This window comes from Lagopus muta, chromosome 2 (assembly GCF_023343835.1).
Source record: "Lagopus muta isolate bLagMut1 chromosome 2, bLagMut1 primary, whole genome shotgun sequence".
In the NCBI taxonomy this organism is placed as follows: Eukaryota; Metazoa; Chordata; class Aves; order Galliformes; family Phasianidae; genus Lagopus; species Lagopus muta.
The window spans coordinates 65,689,407-65,708,911 of NC_064434.1; the positions used below are offsets into that span (position 1 = coordinate 65,689,407).

At 36.7% G+C, this 19,505-nt stretch overlaps 1 protein-coding gene across 5 annotated transcripts in view; it reads right to left on the reverse strand.

Annotated features, from left to right (window-relative positions):
• PRKN (parkin RBR E3 ubiquitin protein ligase) overlaps window positions 1–19,505 on the reverse strand; it is a 691,175-nt gene that overhangs the window by 372,766 nt on the left and 298,904 nt on the right. For all 5 annotated transcript variants that reach the window (XR_007375493.1, XR_007375494.1, XR_007375492.1 and 2 more), the window contains exon 5: window positions 9,567–9,650. Coding sequence is in view for 1 of the 5 variants with exons in the window: in XM_048938032.1 (XP_048793989.1) it covers window positions 9,567–9,650 (84 nt within the window). In the remaining 4 variants the exon portion in view is untranslated. The remainder of the gene's footprint in view (window positions 1–9,566; window positions 9,651–19,505) is intronic.

Sequence of the window (19,505 nt, forward strand, 5' to 3'; positions counted from 1 at the left end):
CCCTAGGAGAGTGGGTATATAGCTGTCGCATTCTGATTGCAGAGTGAGAGGAACAACCAGATTTGCAAATCTCCTCACAGTTACATTAAGGTGAAATGACACTAAAGGTCCATACGTAAGGGGAAGAAACATCAACTTTGATAGGAGATTTTTATAAAACAGTTGTGTTTTATGTGTTGGCCCTCCAACAATTGTATCCAGCAAAGCCCTGTGGTTTTATAGGAAATTCAAGTCTTGCATTATTTAACACTTCAAGAGAAAGAGAGAAAGAGATCACCAGTCCTGGATGCAAGATCAGGCCTGTGAATGGTGGTGTTCTGTATGGTATAGAATAAAGTAGAATAATGAGAGAGGCCAGGCCCCCCCATCACCTATTTATAGTAACCAAGAAAAGCAGAAAGCTGGAGGAACCATCCCCTATTTAAAGTTGTAGTTGGCTCCAATTCCAGGATTGGTTGGAACACTGGACACCAGTCAAATGAAAGGAGCAAGCATTGTTCTGGGCTCTTCCAGGAAGGGCTGAGACAGCAGTCAAATTATGGAAAGGGATATCTGGTTCCTTCATGTGGCTTACTTGTCTCTTGGGGAGTTGTCTGGGCTCAGATTAACAGTCATTTGGGACTCATCTCTATTCCTATGCATAGACATGCTTCATGTTTTATCCTGCCGGTCATGCAAAATACTGAGTTGGTGTGTAAGGCAGACTGAATTCCTGGACCCAAAAAAATTCAGCTTAGAGACATTATTTATGATGCTTGAGATTGCCATGTGCAAAACAAACAGAAGAAGCACATCACAATTCACACACACTTTCTCAAACTAAGGTCCTCTATGTATTGCTCAGACTGGCTTTACCAGTGAATGTAACCCACAGTAGCACAGAAGCCAAAACTGACACCTGTCCTGCCCAGGAGAGGCAGCAGTGCCCTTCTTTAGTAAAGCAGGCCAAGTCCCTGTCCTCCACACACTGAAGGAAACAAGCAACATCTACTGTCTTTGTTGCAGAAGACAGTTCTCCATGGGACGTAACTACTGGTAAGCAGATAGTCCCTCTAAACTACATGGGTTCAGATTCCCACCCCGTTCCACACCACCACTGCAACAGCTCTTTCCCAGTGAGAGGCCCCGAGCATTTCATCACTTATGTGTTGGCTGAAACCAGGACAGGAATGCAATTTAAGATGTCACTTGACTGAAGAGTGAGCATTTTTTCTGAGAAAACCTTTTTTCTTATAGTATAGTAAACCCTATTTATTTTATTTTTATTTTAAGCCTCTCCCAGTTAGAGAAGCTCCATAAGTATGAAAGTGAGAACTGGGCCCTTGAACAGCATGTTCTGAGACTAGTTAAATATACTCAGAATGAATTCAGTATCTAACACATAGCACTCTACAGTCTTTAAAGTAAAAAGAAAATGCATAGAATGATGGAAAACAGCTTTACTTTAAATGTAGCAGTGAATATTATGCTAGCGTATGTGGGGTTTAAGGTTCTTCTAACCATTGCCACTTAGTTTTGACTTTAGGTTGTTGGTTGCATTTTTGTTATTAACATGGACTTTTTCAGTATGGTTCATCTCTTGGTTCACATACTTTTTATATAATCTACACATTCTCAAAGAATAATTGAGACTTCTACTATTATTTTGAATATAAAGTTTAATTAAGCTGTACAGGTCTGGTAGGTCAGATTTCTCTAAGCTAGAAAAAGCAGTTAAAGGAAATTCTCACAGAATTCCACCACAGCAAAAACTGATTTACCAAGAATTAAGCCATCACAGCAAATCCTTATTGACGGGTTAGTGATCCTGCAAGCAAGGCACAATTGTCTAGTGGTGTTTAAGATAAAGCCTCCAGAAATCAATCTGATTCAGTCACTATTGTTGTTTTCCTTCAACTTCGCAACTGCAAATTTATAGGGGGCTGATATTTTTTGTTCACAAACAGTTTGACACAATTACACCTTGTAAGGCATCCTAACAGTGGTGCTTAGTGAGCAATTGCTTCCTAGTAGTTATCATGCTGGCAGCAGAAGCGAGTGGCTCCTCTTTAAAGCAAAGGAAAACAAAACCAACCAATACAACTTCAATATTCCTGTGTTGATTGTGATGTTGCAGTGGTGAGGCAGCATCACAGTGAGACAGAGCTTTGCACATCAAAAGAATGAAACCTGGTTTCCCTCATTTCCTGGCAGTAGAGTAAGCACATGTGGCTTCTCAGAACAAGCACTACCTGCAGTTACTTTGCTTCTATGCTTTCAAGTATTACAGTGGAGAAACCAAAATACCCAATTTCAAAATACATTTACTGAACTCCTAAAGAACTACTACGATGTACAGTGTAACTGATCAGCAGAAATATTTCTCAGACACATAAGATCTCATAAAGACTTGCAAGAACTGTTTTCTTGCATGGTACCATAGCCAGCAGATAATGCACTCTTGACAAACTTAGAACATGTTTTAAATCATTAACTGTGCTGAAGCAAAGGGAGTACTTGAACTCCAAGCATCCTTGCAGCAATCCAGTTGAAGTATTAAGTATTTCTTACATCACTGTAAGAACTTCAGTAAGCTATTTTAATGTATTTATGCAGTTAATTGATAAATATTCAAATTGACATCCCATTGGGGAAGCTGCTTAAAACACACAACAATATTAACTACAGCATTGTGTATTTAAAGCTGAGTGTAAAGTTTCAGTATCTTCCTGTGCTGAACCATTAAGGCAGAAAACAGAGTTAGAAAGACATCTGTCATGACAATTTAAGCTTGCAGGCTCGGAACAAAAGAAATTCTGTTTACGCACATATTTTCTAAGCTAGAAATACACATTGTATACTACGAACAACCATATTTGACATGTCCTGTATAGATGTAACATTGAGAAATCAGGCACTTCTGACAGTAGTTATTCAAGAAGCATCCACACAGGTGTGAACCATGAGACACAGTGATCATAATTCGTAGCAGTGTTCCCAGCATGAATTACCCCAGTGAGAAAAAACGTCAGATGATGCTGCTATGTTATTTCTACACAACCATGGATTCTAACAGAGTGTGCTCATTTTCAATTTCATTCTGATTTGTAAAAATGAGCTTATTTCATAAGCTGTATGGATAGAAGCAGAAGGCAAATGAAAGAACACACAAACTGCTCCTCAACCAGTTACAGGCACGGTCCCTTGGAGACTAAAAGAAAAGTAGATATTGTTAATCAAAACCCACTACATTCAAATTTTAGAATCTCAGAACAGAACACTGAGCATGCAAACCATAGGTGGGAAACAGATTTCATGCCAAAGTAAGTCTCACAGCAGTTTTTAGAGCTAACAGAGTGTATCACATAATATGCTAACCTGCAAAATGACAGTTATTAACCACTCAGTCACAGTGCTCGCTAGATGTGAATGAAGAGTGCGCTCCTCCATATAAGCGCTGTCTGACGTTTCTGAGGAGAGAGACTCCTAAATGCCTGTACTGCACCCTAACAAAATCACTTTCGTCCAGTTTACTCATAGATGACTGGAAGAACAGCTCACATGCTTGAGTGGAAGTCCGAGGTTTCAGTCATCGGTAATGAATTCACAACCGCTGCAGACAGTATGCTACTGTTCACGTCTTGTGGAGCAAGCAAAAAAAAAAAAAAAAAAAATAAATCATTGTGTGGGCATTACTAAATTGCAAAAGACCATCCTTGAACACACTAGAAACGTTGTCATAGTGCCCATGCAAAAATATGTATCAAACATTCTGTATTTGAATTAAAATTTGGATCTATCTTCTGAAACAGAACAAGTGCAATGCTAAGATTTGGAATGGATTTTGCTGTACCTTCTTGAGTTTGCCAGTTTCAAATTAACAGCACTTAATTCATAGTTTCAATCACTGTTTTTCTATTCATTTGGGTCCCTGAATGCTTGCAAGTTTTGTAAAACTGTAATAGACCAAAGACTTGAACAGTAAAATCACCTCCATGTAATCTGTAGAAATGACTTGTAGAGCAACATACAACATAAATAGAATGACAATAGCACTGTTCTCACAACCAGGCTCAGGACTGTGTTATGGCAATAACACGTGCTAGTGGGAGTCACATATCCTCCCACATTCCTCTCAGGTATAAGAATATAGATCATACACCAGTCCATTTAACCCCATGTCTTGACTCTAATAGCAAGTTAGCAGTAGGTGTCTAGAATCTGTGCATAAGTTAAAAACAAAAACACTCACCAGTAAACAAAATATAACAGCTCCCAAATAACCTCCCCCCCCCATCCCCCCAAATAAACAAACAAACAAACAAATAAATAAATACATGCACAGGACAAACCTAACACAGTATTTGCCTAGAATATGTTCCAACCTCCAGCAACTTGCAGCTCAGACTTCCTATAATGGAAATGGTATCTTTGCATTTATTAGTAAGCAACGAATTTCTCAGCCATTAATTCCCCACTTTTTAAACACTTTTAATGCACACAGTGCACTGTAATAGAGTTCCACAGTCTAACTGTGCAGTATTGGTTGTTCTGAACATCAGAACAACTGGAAGACAACCTTATCAGACCAAAGCACGGAACATTATAAACCTGGCACAGCAGTGCAATGTTGTTAAGTCTTTAATGACAGCTAATACAGAATGGATACAAAGTTGTTCCTCACTGCAAAGCATCATCAACATGCTTCTCAGATGTCCTAAAAGAAATAGAATCTCAGAAACTTTAAAGGTGAACTTTCATTTTCCTTTGGCTTGCTGATACCATCAATCTCTTTCAGAGTAGTCAAGGAAACTAGATGGACTGTGAGTGATACAGGATTTTGTTGCATCAAAACTAACTATGATCTGCTCGTATTCCTTAATGTTGCACCTGGGACATTGACTACCTTGCAGAATATATAAGTATCTTACAAAAGATCATTTAAGTGCTCTTTCACAAAATCTAGGAGCGTCACAAAAGAAAAGCTGAAAACTTGTTAATCAGAGCTCTGAGTCTTATAAAAAACTTTTAATAATTCCTATAACAGGACAGATCATCAGCTCAACTGAAAATGCCCCTCAAATGCTGAGGCACTGACACTATCTGAAAAGTTCTGAAGAACTATCATTGAAGGAATTGTGAAGTTGTGCTCAAAAGAACTGCTTACTTTGTAAATGCAATTTCAAAGCAAAACCTAGTAGTTGGGAATGATGCAAAGTAATTGTTCACAGAAGACAAAGTAAGACACCAGGAGAAAAAAAAAAAAAAAAAAAAAAAAAAAAGAGCTCTGAAAGCATGATTAATGTCCATGTTTTCAAATCAGGCTTTCTGGAATTGAAAGACAGATGCAAAAAATAATGAGCAACAAAGGATTTCTTTTTTCTTTCAGAAGCAGCGTTAACCACTTAAGAAGAACATCAAAGGGCAGAGAATTTGTTTGAAGAAGGCATTGTAATCTTCAAAATATTTTATTTGATCTTTTACAAAACTGCAACGTTTCCTTGCATGTAAATAGAAGTGGTGGTGGCAATACAGGAGATGTAAACTTCCCAAAACCATCCAATGGAGAATATAACTGTACAAGTTCCTCTGTGTTTTCCAAGATGTCTATGTAATTTCAACTGACAAAAATGATCAGGAACTCTTATTACTGTCTTGGCGATATGAGAAAACTGAAGAATAGATCCAAGGACTCTGCTTGATTTGTTTTACATTTTTTATAGTCTCAAAAATTACGCATTGGTCAAAAAATATATCTTAAAAAATACTTTATCAAAAAAGTAACATGTGCAATATGTAACTACGTGATCTAAACCACGTTTGGTGTATTTACTAATGGTGGGCTTTGACACTTGCTTTTGGCCATAAAACATGTCCAAAATACACTGTGAAAATGTTATATTTGTACACTGGAAAAGAGTGCATACTATTAAAAAAAAAAAAAAAAAAAAAAGAACCAAAACCAAAACAACAAGGATAGATCTTAATAGTAAAAAATCACCATATGCTTTCTCTCCAAGATAAATAATTCAGGTTTTCTGTCTTGGTATAGAACCTTATAATTCATTTTTTTCCTTTTACAATCATTGATTTTTCTGCTGTAAGAAGTGAAATAACGGATTTTTTTCTTTTAATAAGCAAAAATCAACTGACTCCAGAATAAGGTTACTCTGAGAATACGTATGAAACAACAGTCTAATTATAGTTTTCCAAATATGAAACAGGAAAGTTAAGAAAAGACTTAAAATAATCTGCAACTACAATGCAAAGAACTCCAAAATACATAACGGACCTTCAAATAAAAATGTCAAATGCCTTGTTTCTTCACCATTCACTTGTCCAAAATGAGTACTTTCACTTTTAATTGCTGTTAAGACATTCTTTTAAAGACCTCACATGCATAGAAAAAAATACTGTAACTTAATTACAATACTTCTGTAGATTACTATGAAGTCTGTGCTATTTTCTTTGTTGTAACTCTTCCCCCTCCTCCTCATGCACACACTGCCTTACAAAACGCAATGGTGGTGAAATAAAACAGAACAACCTTTAGAGATTGTTTTATCAAGACAATTTTAGAAAAGCATATAAAGTCATAATCTAGGGCAGTATTATATGAGGCAAACTAGGTAATTATAGGCATGTAAGCTTGACATCAGCCCTAGATATATATGGTACTTGATAAATAAAGGAAGAATGTGCAATTAATGTCAACCAAAAATGACTTATGGTAACTACATACCATCAGAATAACCTGATATTTTTACATGATTACAAGTTTAATGAAATAAATTATCTACACGGGTTTCTCTGTGGCATTTTATATAGAATTGACATTTTGATTAAGAGACTAACACACTAAAATTGATGTTAGATAGATTTAACTGGTATGTTTCAAAATATTATTTCCCACACTGATTAATCAAATTGTACTTCCCAAACTGGTATTGCAGTGATCATCACTTAGCCCTTTGATATGCAAAATAGTTATTAATTTTCTGGAATAAAAAGTAATTGCTCATAATCTCTAAAGAAGGCAAAAAGTCTGGGGAAGAGAAAAATAACAAAATGATCAAGTCACTGAAGAACCTACACCAAAAGCTCGCTCAGTAAAGATCACATAACATGCATTTTTAGAACAGGCAAAAATACAGTTGCAGCTTAAGAAACAAGAGCTATACATACAGCAAGAAGAAACCAGAGCCATACTTACAGGATTCTGTACAGGGTGGCAGAAATTAGAAACGACTGATGCTTTCAAAGAATAATTAGAGGAACAGAAGACGTACAGGAAACATTCTTGTTGAATCTTTTAACAAATTCACTGGTATCAACACAACCAAGCACAATGTATCACTTTCTTAGCTAGCACTGATGACATATGAATGACATTACGCATCACTGCCTCAATGGAAGTGATCTTCCACACACTACAGAAACCCCTTAGACTCGTTCTTCTGCACTGTATTTCCAGCATATATCAGTAAAGCTGATGAGAACAAGGACTGGCGATCATGCAGCTTCTGCTAGCTGCTCGTATAATGCCTCATCTGTCTCTTCTTTCTGGTTTAGGCGGTCTATAAAATACTTCCACCAGGATGTCCACCTTTCTGGTCCTTTCCCTGATCCTTATCCACAGAGATTTAACCTTAACATTCCCAGCCCCGAGCTTAACAACATCAAACCACTAACATAGAAGACATGCCACCATCCCTCTTTTCTAGACTATCCCTTCTGAAGAGCTTATAGCCATCCACTGCAGCACTCCAGTTATGGGAGCAATCCCACTGTGTTTCCACAATGGCAACTAAGTCACAGTTTGCCTGCCGCACCATCGCTTCTGGCTCCTACTCTTTGTGGCACATCATGTGTGTTGCATGCATTGGTGAAGATACACTACACCTAAGCCCCTGGTGTCACCCCCACTCTTGTCATCATTCCTCTGGGCTCAAGTCCAGCAGGCTGGTTTTAACTACATTCACCTTCATAACTAGTTTAAAGCTCTCTCAATGAGCCCAGCCAGCCCTAACCAACAAAGATGTAACTCTTACTTAGCAACTTTACAAGATTATTATAATTGGTACACAACACCAGACCTCACCCACGCTGTACAAATGTTTCTCATGGGCATAACAAATACCATGGCTTTATTAATGCTCTAACCTTTCCCAAACACAGTCTTTCTAGCATAAATTCCAGAAAGAAAAAAGGAACCCTTACACTAAATATTTTACTGGCAGCAACTCAGACTGTTTGCAACATTACAAATTTCACTCCCTTTTAAATTCTCCACAATCATATGCAGATGTTGAAGGTGGACAAAATGTTTAGAAAGCTATGACAATCTAAACAGTAATGTTCAAAATGTATAATGCTGATAAAAAATAGAAAAGAAACAATGCCCCTGCAGCCCAGCAGGCCACATCAAAAGAAGCATGGCCAATAGGCAAGGGAGGTGACCCTGCTTCTCAGCTCACAAAAAAGACCCTAATGACATGTGAAACCAATACAGGTTTCACCAATAGAGCTTTACAGCATTTTGTGACACCAAAAGGTAGAATTACATTCCTGTGTGATGGAAAAAATGGCTGTTCACCTACAAAACAAGATTTCACCATTTTCCAATGAGTTTCCTGATAACTCTCAGGTTCAGCAAAAGAATGACTTCGGGGCTCAGATGATGTAATTTCTTCATAAGTGGTTTTTGCTAACAAATTTCAACTCTCACATATCAGTAAAGCATTCATGTATTTACTGGTTTGAGAAAGGGAAGACAAAGAGAAGACTACATCACAAACAGTGAGTGCCTCCAGAGAGATGCATTCATGATTCCTAGTCTGGAAAAGCTTCAAGGAACAGAATTCTTTCAAAAGTACAAAGTTGTGTGTTTGTCTTTGAAAGCAGCATCCAGAAATTGTACATCAAGTGAAGTTTCTTCCTGAAAACAAAGTGCTTCTAAGAGCTCTTTGGTATTAAATACTGTTGAACCATATCTAAAAATCAAAAATATCCAAATATATGTATTTAAAGGGAAACTTTATTTTCCCCTTTTCTATTTTAAGCATCTGAGATGCCTACACTCTTTCTTACTCAGGCTTTTCATTGATGTCACTCCAAGAAACAAACTGAATAAGCAAAGATGAAGATCTGGCAGAAAAGGTAGCTTGAAGAATTAGCTTCTGCTAAAACATTTGAAAATCTCTTATATGAAAAATCTGATTTATATGATGACACCAATTAGAAGCTTTGAGAACAATAACATATTCCCAAAATAATGAAGTAAAGCATCAGCATAGATACTTTAAGAGCAATAAATTCTGCATTTAAGGTAAGCATATTTGAGTATTTAAGAGCTCCCCCAAAAGCAATAAACACATAAAACAACTTCCTCCTTCATATCAAGCAGCAACTGATGAAGTTCATCCTCTTGCTAAAAATTGAAGATGTTATCCAATGCTACACCTCATCTAAAGCACACCCTACATGTCAATTTACATTAACTTCCACAATTCTAATAAACGTAGAACTACTACAAACTATCATTCTCATAAGTGCCAAAGTAGTTGGGGAAAATGTGACTATCTTACCGCTACGGTTCCATTGCACTTTGGGGACTGGCAAACACCTGTTATTCTGTTCGGAATCAGCACATCATCCCAGCAAGATGGGCCCTTCAGAGAAAAACAAAACATATGAGAGTTTTTATACACTTAATAAGTAAACATATAAAAATTGTTTTTTTTTGCCTCTTTCCCTGACCCCATTCCTTTTAAGAGGTTTTTTTTTTTTTTTTTTTTTTTTGAGAGAGTTTTATTAATTTAATGTTGGAATAATACAATCAGGCGACAATATTCATGAGTAAAGTTCAGCCATTATCATACACAGCCCCGCCATTCTGCATTCAACACTGCGAGCAGGAGTCAAACAGGAGGTGCCTTCTCAGCTTAAAACTGTGAACGAATCATTATTAAAAGCTACAAAGATTTCTGGTTGGCCCATAGTTTACTGAAAGCAAAAAGGACACAAAGGTTGGATATGGAAAGCACAGCTAGAAATACCAGAGCATAACAAAAAACAGGTTAAGTAGCTTTTGTCTATTTTCCTGTTTAAGTAACTGTTCATTGCTAAGTACACTAGAAAATAATAATAAAAAAAAAGAATTAAAGATTACTATTAGCATCGCAAAATATTACAGCTAACATGAAGATACATCAAATAGGAATGCATATACAAAGACACGTATAGAAGCATTCATAAAAATACCAGCATATAAGAGATTTCAAAAATTAACACTAACAGCATTTATTTTAATATTAAATCTCACATCAGTTAACATTTAATCTGTATACAATAAAAATTAGCCAGGCAAGTAGATATGAAGCATAAATATACCTACACATATGGAAAAGAGCAACTAATAAAATATCAATAAAATATTTAATACTCTTAAATCTCAAGAGCGTTTGGGACCAAAATGCTATGCAGTATTCAAAATCTACTTATGTCCTCCAGTGGCAAATGGAAAGTTGGAGTTTCTGAATGCATTCTTTATTTCTTTCCTAAAAATTACTAAAATGTGATTGACTTTGCTGGCCTGTACTAAGCACTCTGATAGCAGTTAGATGGAATTGTCATACCTCCTAGATATCACTCCTGATTTTTAAGTTCTCAAAATCCATCATGTATATATACAATCTGTGTTTATTGTAGCAGTGCATATCACTTAATATTAACAAGCATTTAATACTATCTGCTACTTTACCGACTAGTAACTGAGTATCCTAAGATCTTCATTCTGCATTTCTTCAATCAGACATCATTTTTTATTCTACTGAAGTATTTATTGCGGAAAAGCTTCATCATTGTTCTATACGATTCATGGTGTGCTTTGCACGAAAAGGTGTATTTGTTTGTATTGGGGAATGCCATTATTCATCTAACTCCCCTATGAAGGCTGGTCATTTAAGCTCTCCTTTTTTTCATTCAGTAAATTGCCTGTCCATGCAAAAGTCTCACATGACCATTTAGTCTCCTTAAAGCCACTAATTAGGAAATTATATCAGTATCTTGGAAATCCAAGTACCTTGTAGTAACTGTTATGTCTCATTCACACAGTTGTTCTCTCCCAGAGAACTCTTAAGAGGAATGCTGTAGAGTCATGACCAAACCTTAAAAAAGGTCCAAGTTATCCTTGACGCCACACATTTACATAATCACATATTCTCCACATTAAAGTATTTTCTTCTATGTCATTCAATCCATGTTTCAGACTTACTAGCCCAACTTCCTGGACTTGTCCCAAAACTTTTCTCCATTCTTTTAAGCATCAGCTACATCCTGCACTTAGTGATCTTACGACACCAGAAGGATTTTGTGAAAGAGATTTTAAACTCTGTTCCAAGTTTTGCTATTTCATATTGAGTCTTTTGGAACTCTTGAGCACTGTCTAACCCTGAATATGTTTGTTCCTTTCATTTGCCCCAGTAACTGTCCTTCCAACAACAGCTCCTGTGCCAAACCCACAGAGGGGTTTCTAATGGATACTTCCTCCATTCCTCCATTGCATACACTCTTGTATATTCCCATAAATAGATGAACAAACTAAATCTGCTTTTTGTTATAAATTAAAAGAACTTGACAGTTTTTCTGCTGCTTTCCAGTTATAGCCTTTTTATCTACTTGCATAACTTCACAAAAATATTTAAATCACCTGAACCACTTCTTTTAACCCAATTATTTCTAATACTTTTCTGAGAAATAGTTCCTTGATTCTAATAACCTTCCTTCCTTTTTCTTTCTCTCTCCCCACAGTTTAGTCCTTGTAGCTTCCTTTCAGTCCTCCTTAAATTTCTGTTCACGTCATTTTTGAATCTATTATAATTTCCACATCTCCTGGAAAATTTAACTCTTTTCAGCTGACTTTTTCTAAGGAAGTACCTTTAATTATCTGCCACTTTTCTTTTTTGAAATTAAGCACAATATACATGGCTTTCTCATACAGCTGAATGATGCCAAACATAAATATATCACGATCACTGTGAAAGGACACATGCTCTTAATACTACAAATGAGGTATGCTGTATGATCTTCCCTTGCAGGTTATTTCAACCCCTTTTCTGTAAAACACTCTGACAGCACCTAAAATCTTAATGCTCGGATCACAGACTGACTTGATGCTTACCTAATTTACATTGCAGCAATTTAAACATTCCATTATCATTTTTTTCATACGTGTCTAAGCTTTTGGTTTACTGAGCATGTTAGACCCACTACCATCATCTGGTCAAGTGGCTGCTAATGGGAGTCTTATATTTTTCCTTTTCAAGGACATAATTTTATTCTATAAAGATGCTGCGCTACTTGTGGACTTGTCAAACACAAGCAAGACTAATAAGGAACATTCCGTAAAATCTACCTTTCTTCCTTCTCCCATCTGTTTGCATGCATTTATTAATTCCTCTAAACTGGAAAAATATGATTCAAGTATTTACATTTCATATCTTTGGATAATCCTCATGTAATTTACGTTCTGGATGGGTGCTATGAAAGAAGGGCAAGTAGTAAAAAGTGCTTTATAATTATTATTATTATTTTTTAAACAAACATCCTAACACCCACAATTTTCTAGTCCTGTTAGTAATATCAATAGTAAACCTTCCTGTTACATCATCCCTTATTAATCATAAATTCTGCTTTTACCTGCATGATATTAAGACTTCCGAAGTCAGCAGTGTTATGCCAGTACACACATCAGACTCCCACAATTGCTACACAGTAAGGTAATTTAAGAGTTTCATGAGTAAAAGCAGTTATGCAAATTTTATTGGCTGTGGCACTGATTATGCTGATTCCATAAGTAAAAACTATTTCAAGCCCAATTCTTTTTTTACATTTTTTAGTCCTTTAACTTCACTAGAATAATTGCAATAGAAATGTTCCCAAGTATTCAATAGTTTGCAGGACCAGGTCAATAATCAGAAAAAAAAAAAAAACCAAAACACAACAACAAAAAAAACCCCCACAACACTAAGAAGCGATTATGCCACAGACTCCTACTATTTGCAAGTGCAGCAGCTGATTTGCAAAATATAATCAAGAAAATATCGTTACAGAAATCAGAATAGGATTCACATAATATTCACTCTTGTTAGACTTCAAATTTTCCACTTTCAGAAACCAGAAAAAGAGACGCGTCCTTGAAAAGCACTGAACTATGAGCTTTAATATTTCTTCAATGACAGCACTACTAAGCTTCATTGCTATAATTGAGCCAAAATAAAATTAGGAATTTTGGTAAGGTAAGCATTTTGAAATGCAATTTTTTTTGTTGCTCTTTCTCAAGTCTTAGAAAAGTCTGTCAAACTGCAGGCCAGTCAATCACTCGTGTTGTTACAATTCTGCATGCTCTAGTGCATGTAATTATTAGTTTACATTAATCAAGAACATGCTGTGAGAAGGACAAAGCCTTCTGATTGCAAGATTAAACTGACTGCCCCTCTTGAGCATAATCACAAAGAAAAGCTATGCAAGAATATACCAGAGCAGACATTTTCTGGTGTACAACATAAGAAATCAACAAGATAAAGATCTGTAGGAAGAACACCAGTATATCACTGAATTTAGAAAAGCTGATGTCAAATGCAGTTGAATATTTCCCATACAAATTGGCACAGGAACTTTCATACTCTAGGAATATGGCAGCTGTTGTTTATTTTTTCGAGTAGCAAAACATGGGAAAAAAAAAATTAAAAATCAGCAAATGGCACATCAGATTTGAACTGAATCTCCTACGTAGTATATGAAGGATAGGGATGATGGAGGTATTTTTTCCATGTATGAGGGAAATACTGGAAATGTATATGCTTTCTGCCATACACTATTGGCGGACTGCAAAACAGACAGTACACTGTAATCCCAGTATACCTGCCATCCCACAGCCAGTAACTAACTTCTTATTGTAGAACCATTTGGATTTCAGCCAAACACTTAAAAACAAGAAAATCTCTGCAAACAGAAGTACTTTTAGTGATCTCACACGACAAATTATTCAACATGAAGTTGCTGACAGAATTGTCGACCTGCGAAGTCAGGGAAAGATCAGAAACAAAGGTCAGCAATGGAATCCAGTGATTCATCAAAGACTTTGAATCATTTAAAAGACTGAAAACTATCCATGTACTTCATGCTTTGTGTTTTTCCTGCTTTATATTCTCCCCTAGTGAACAATATGCAGCAGAATATCATTAAAACACATCTTTGTACCTGCTAATACCTACATGAGAAATATAAATCATGAAAATGTTGAGCAAACGATCCAACCAAGGAACAAGTACTAATGCAAAAAGATTTTTAAAGCAATGTAAGAAATAATTCTATGTACTTGAGAGGGTTTAAAGTCAGTGTAGCCACTAAAAAAGGGCTGAATCTAATGTAAGGCATGCAAGCACATCTGCAAAATACTGGCTATTAACCTGTCTAAATGAGAGCATATGAAGAGTTAACATTTGCATGGACCCTCCTCTCAGCTTCCTTTAGCAGCTTGAGGAGATGAGAAGATCCCTCAAAATGCAAGGATTACTTGGAAAAAAAAAACAAAAACAAACAAACAAACAAACAACGCTTTTGTCATTCCACAGTCATAACTTGGCACAGATATCCCTGCTGTTAACTGCTTTCAGTTCCAGTAGGAGGGGAAATTCTGGCCTCCAGACATAGCAGCTGAGAACCATCCTGTTTTATTATTGGTTTTGGTCATTAGAACAATAAAGCACATGCATAGCTTTACTCACATGAAAAAATAATACTAAAGTACAGTTAATCACATTTCAAGTCCTCACAAGATTGAATCTACTAGTTTGATTTATACTGTCATCTTAATGATGAAATTTTCCTTGCAGAGTGCTCAACTTACTTAGCAATTGACAGTTTTATGTCAATAGTCATAAATCATTGGAAATGAAGTAGCTGACAATTTGCTGAGCCACATGAAGTTGTGTAATTAGGAAGACTCCCTGTATGCTAGTCATTTCAAATCAAAGATCACAGAATAAAATACCTATGTGAAAATGCAGGTAACTGCAGTGAAATAATTTATATCATTATTTTATAGATCATTACTTTCCCTTTCTAATTATAGGTATCATTGCTTGAAAAAAAATCCCATTAAGAATTTTTTTTTTTTAAAGTTCTGGTTTTTATTGTTTCATAGTTTGTTCTAGAACATGAATTGTATTATTATCTCGAGGAAGAAGGCATCTCAAGGAGTAGTGCACACTCACAGACTCTTACCCAAGCACCCAGGAATGCCAAGCTAGCAGAAGGAGGATAAAAAGGGGACCTACAACAATGACATTAAGATTTCAGACATGACAAGCCTCACATCCTGTCTCTCTCCCTCCTGGACTTGTTCTGTGCTCTACCTGCCTGCTGCCTAAGGCCAGCCATGCTGCTGCTGCTCTCCCCAGAAAGGTTTCTGACAACAGATTCCTCATGAAGAAGAGGTGTCTGCCATCAGAAGCCTTATGAGCTGATGCCTGCATGCTGACAGTCTCTCCTGGGCCTGCTACCTGATTCCTGCTGCTTCCTCCCAGACTTACTCTGCGGCTTCTTCCTGGTCCTACTCTGTCGCTGTTCCTTCTAGCTGCCTAAGATCAGCCATGCTGCCGCTGCTCTCCCCCTGCGCTTTTGCCTCGGACCGTTGGAAGGTGTGCAACGGGACCACTGCTGGATCCTGGTGGTGACTCTCCCTGCTTTATGCAATTCTTGCTTGTTTCCTATATTTTCTACTGCCTGTCTTTCCTTCCTCATCACCCTAATTGGTAATAGTGTCCATCCTCCCCTTCCCTATCTCCCTGATTAGGATTTGTAATAAATTGGTCAGACCAACCAGGTTCTTAATCTCACGCTGGGTAAACACATATCAAAGAACCTCCTCTCCCTCCTATAAATTGGAGTGAGACACTAACCCCGCTCTTGCTGTAAGCTTTCAGATATTGGAAGAGAGCAATAAGGTCTCCCTTCAGCCTCCTTTTCCCCAGACTAAATAGCCCCAGTTCCTTTCAGTCACTTAGAAGCTTGCTTCCACCTTCACTGAGACTGCTTATAAGCTGGAGTCCTAACTGAGGTCAAGGGTAGGCAGTGCCATCTCAGCCCACGCTACCTCAGCAGCCTGCCCACAAGTTGCCAGCTGAAGCACTTCAGCTGGCTTCGAATAGCCTCAAGGAGCCACAGAGCTCTGAGGGAATGTCAGCCATTGGAGGCAAAGCATATCTGGGGTCTTGTAGTCCCAAGTCTTTCTGCCTCTTCAAAACTGGGTAGTTAAGGTTTAAACCCATTAATATACTCAGCCGAAAAATCTGATCACATGTCTTCTCCAGACCTTTATAAGCCCTCTCTTAGCAGAGAGAAATAGCCATCACTTCACAGTCACACCTTACTCATGTCACTGCTTTTAGGCAGTATGTACATTTGTGAACTGTTTTCAAGGATGAAGTACAGAAGCAAAATTTCATCAAAAACCTGACAAACCCTGAGAGCTCACTAAAGAACTGCAAACTCTGCCACTGAACAAGACATGTTAGTTTCACAAAAACAGGAACAAATATTCCACTGGTTTCATGGTTTTCTGCCTTCTTTTTTTTTTAATACAAACTCTATTAAAATAAGTAATTGTTATATATTAACTATACATATTTTAACAGGCCTGCTCTGAAAATAGTGCCTCCTATTTGATCCACAATGCCAGAGGCAGATGTTAGTGGTATGGCAGTAGAACCTAAACCTTCCCACTAATATTCTCTTACATGTTGTTATGGTGTGACACAGCAGCAGAGGGGTAGTCTGACAAAACGGAGTCTGACAGACAAGTGCCTATGAAGCAAAGAGGTGTCAATAAATTCCTCCATGCATAGAAAATGGCACCTGCTGACACTGATCAATGCTTGCTGAATGTACATGGAGATCAAACAGTGGATGTGAGCACAGAGTGGAAGTGGGCAGTGCGTTTCAGCAGTAGTGACAGCGAGTTACCTGCATTGGTACAAATGTTTACGAGTCTGGCATGCAGACTATATTTCATCACTGGCAATAAAACATAGCTAATGGTGGTGACAGTGCTAAAACTATAGAAAATAAATATATAATGTTTATATAAAATATATAAAAATTTTATAGCTGGGAACCTGCTCTATTAAATGGCGTCATTGTGCTCACTTGTAGTTTCCATGGAAATCATAGACATCATTTTTGGTGCAACCTACATAAATATGCAGACAACAATTCCTCTTCATTCAGTCCAAAAGGCTGGACACTCATGCATTAGCGACTCTAGAAGATATTTGAAATTCAGTATGAAAAAGCATTGGTGATTCTGTAAACCACAAGAGTATTTCAGAACAGGGTTGACTAAGAAAATACATCTTCTGTCTAAGTTTTTTGTTTTTGAGTTACAACTAAAATTCTGTATCGAATGATACAATTTCAACTCACAAATTTATCTATCACTCTACAGAAATATTTAAATAACTTCATATGTTTTACTTAGGATTATATGGACAGCACTGCAATCCAAAGATCCATAACCTCTGCTCACATAGGAAATGCATAAACTCAGTAAACTAGTACACAAAAACACAAGGAAAAATAAAAATACCCAGTAAGTCTGAAGTAAGTTCACACAAAAACCAAGAGCTAGTTAGACATCTTGCAACACAAATTAACTTGATTTGTAGTTAAACAGAAGTAATAAACCATAGAGATAAATAAAAATTGAGATTAATTAATACACTGCAATATTAATTTGACTCAAATTTGATAATTGCACGTCACATCATTTGAGTTCAAACATTTTTCCTCAAGAAGGATTTTAAAGCCTCTTAGTAAAGAGCTAAGCTAGAGCATTCCCACTATAGACAACATCCAATGGAGTCCTTAGCTCATCCATTCACTCATTCCATGTCGGAGCGCCAACGCAGTAAGTATGCCAGATAATTTCATGAAAGAAAAAAGACAGAAAAATGCTAATGAATTCTAAGAATAAATTTCTCAATTAATCAACACAAGTCTAACACAGAGGGGCCACAAGCAAGACAACTTCCTTAAGATGCTCAAGCAAATTTTTCAGCTACTATAGTTATATGAAACTGTAAAATCAAGATTACACACTACAGTACCTCTAGAAAATAGATTGCTATACAGCCTATTTTTGATTTTACACATCATAAGAAACTCTGAAAGACACAACTGTACCAATTTCAACAACAGTATTTCTAAATCCTTGCACACACTTAGGATGATATGTTGATAAAGATGATAGGTTATCAACATTAAAAAAAAAAAAAAGATTAAAAAAAAAAATCAAAATACAGATTATGTTAAAGCCTGGTACTGCCAACCTTGCTATGTTTTTTCTTGATGACAAAGTTGTAAACTTCATCTACCCACTAAGCTATTTACAAGCAAATGTATCTTTCAGTGTTCAGAAATACAGAAAACCCTATGTCTCATGGATTATTCAGTTTTATTCAGGATTCATTTATGCTTACACTGCAAAAATGTTATTGTTTAATAATAACAAAAAAAGCATGATCCTAACACACAAAAAAAATAATATGCTTATTTAACTACTCTGCTTGTGCACTTAACTTGTGTTGAAGAAATAAAGTAAAAACTTCATTGAAGACTCCACTTTTAAGACATAAACCTCACCTGGCAGGCAGATGTCTTAGCATACACCCAGGGAACAACAGGTGTGACAGTCTAAGAAGAAATAAAGAAAAAAACAAGCAAAAGGACCAACTAGTAAACAACAACAACAAAAAAAGCAGGAATTAGAAAGAGGCAAACAAACATTCACCTCCTTACAGTAAAACTGCTGTATAACTGTTCCATTATTCTGTCACAAGAGATCTTGTACAAGATCTCCGCTCACAGCAGAAAATTCAAAATCTAACAATCTAATCCAGATTACTCTCCCTTCATTTTATCTGTATCTGGTCTGCTAAGCTAAACTCTTTGAAGCCAACAAGCATTAAGTCGTCTTTTGCTAACTCCACCAAATTAAGATGCATAACCTCTAGAAATCCAACACACAAGTGAAGTTCAGGACACTGTCACTGATATTGCGGTATTGAATATACAGGGAGGTTTCAATTTGATGCAAAATAGCCACTGAATAACACCACCAGCTAATGCTGAGGTACATTCCTGTAACCTATTATCAGATTAACAGATAACTGCTACTCCTAAAGCTAACGCTTTAAAGACTGCAGTCTTTTTTCCTTCTCTTCCATCCTGGAATTCTTCTTGAATTATATTCTACATGCTGGCACAGCTTAACCAGAACAGATGGGAAAAAAAAAAAAAAAAAAAAAAAAAGAATATCACAGAATAGCTTGAGTTGGAAGGGCCCTCAAAGATCATCTTGTTACAACTTCCCTGCTGTGGGCAGGGTTGTTACCCGCTAGTTCAAACTGCCCAGGAACCCATCAAGACTGGCCTTGAGGCATTAGCCCCATTCCTGGAGGTGT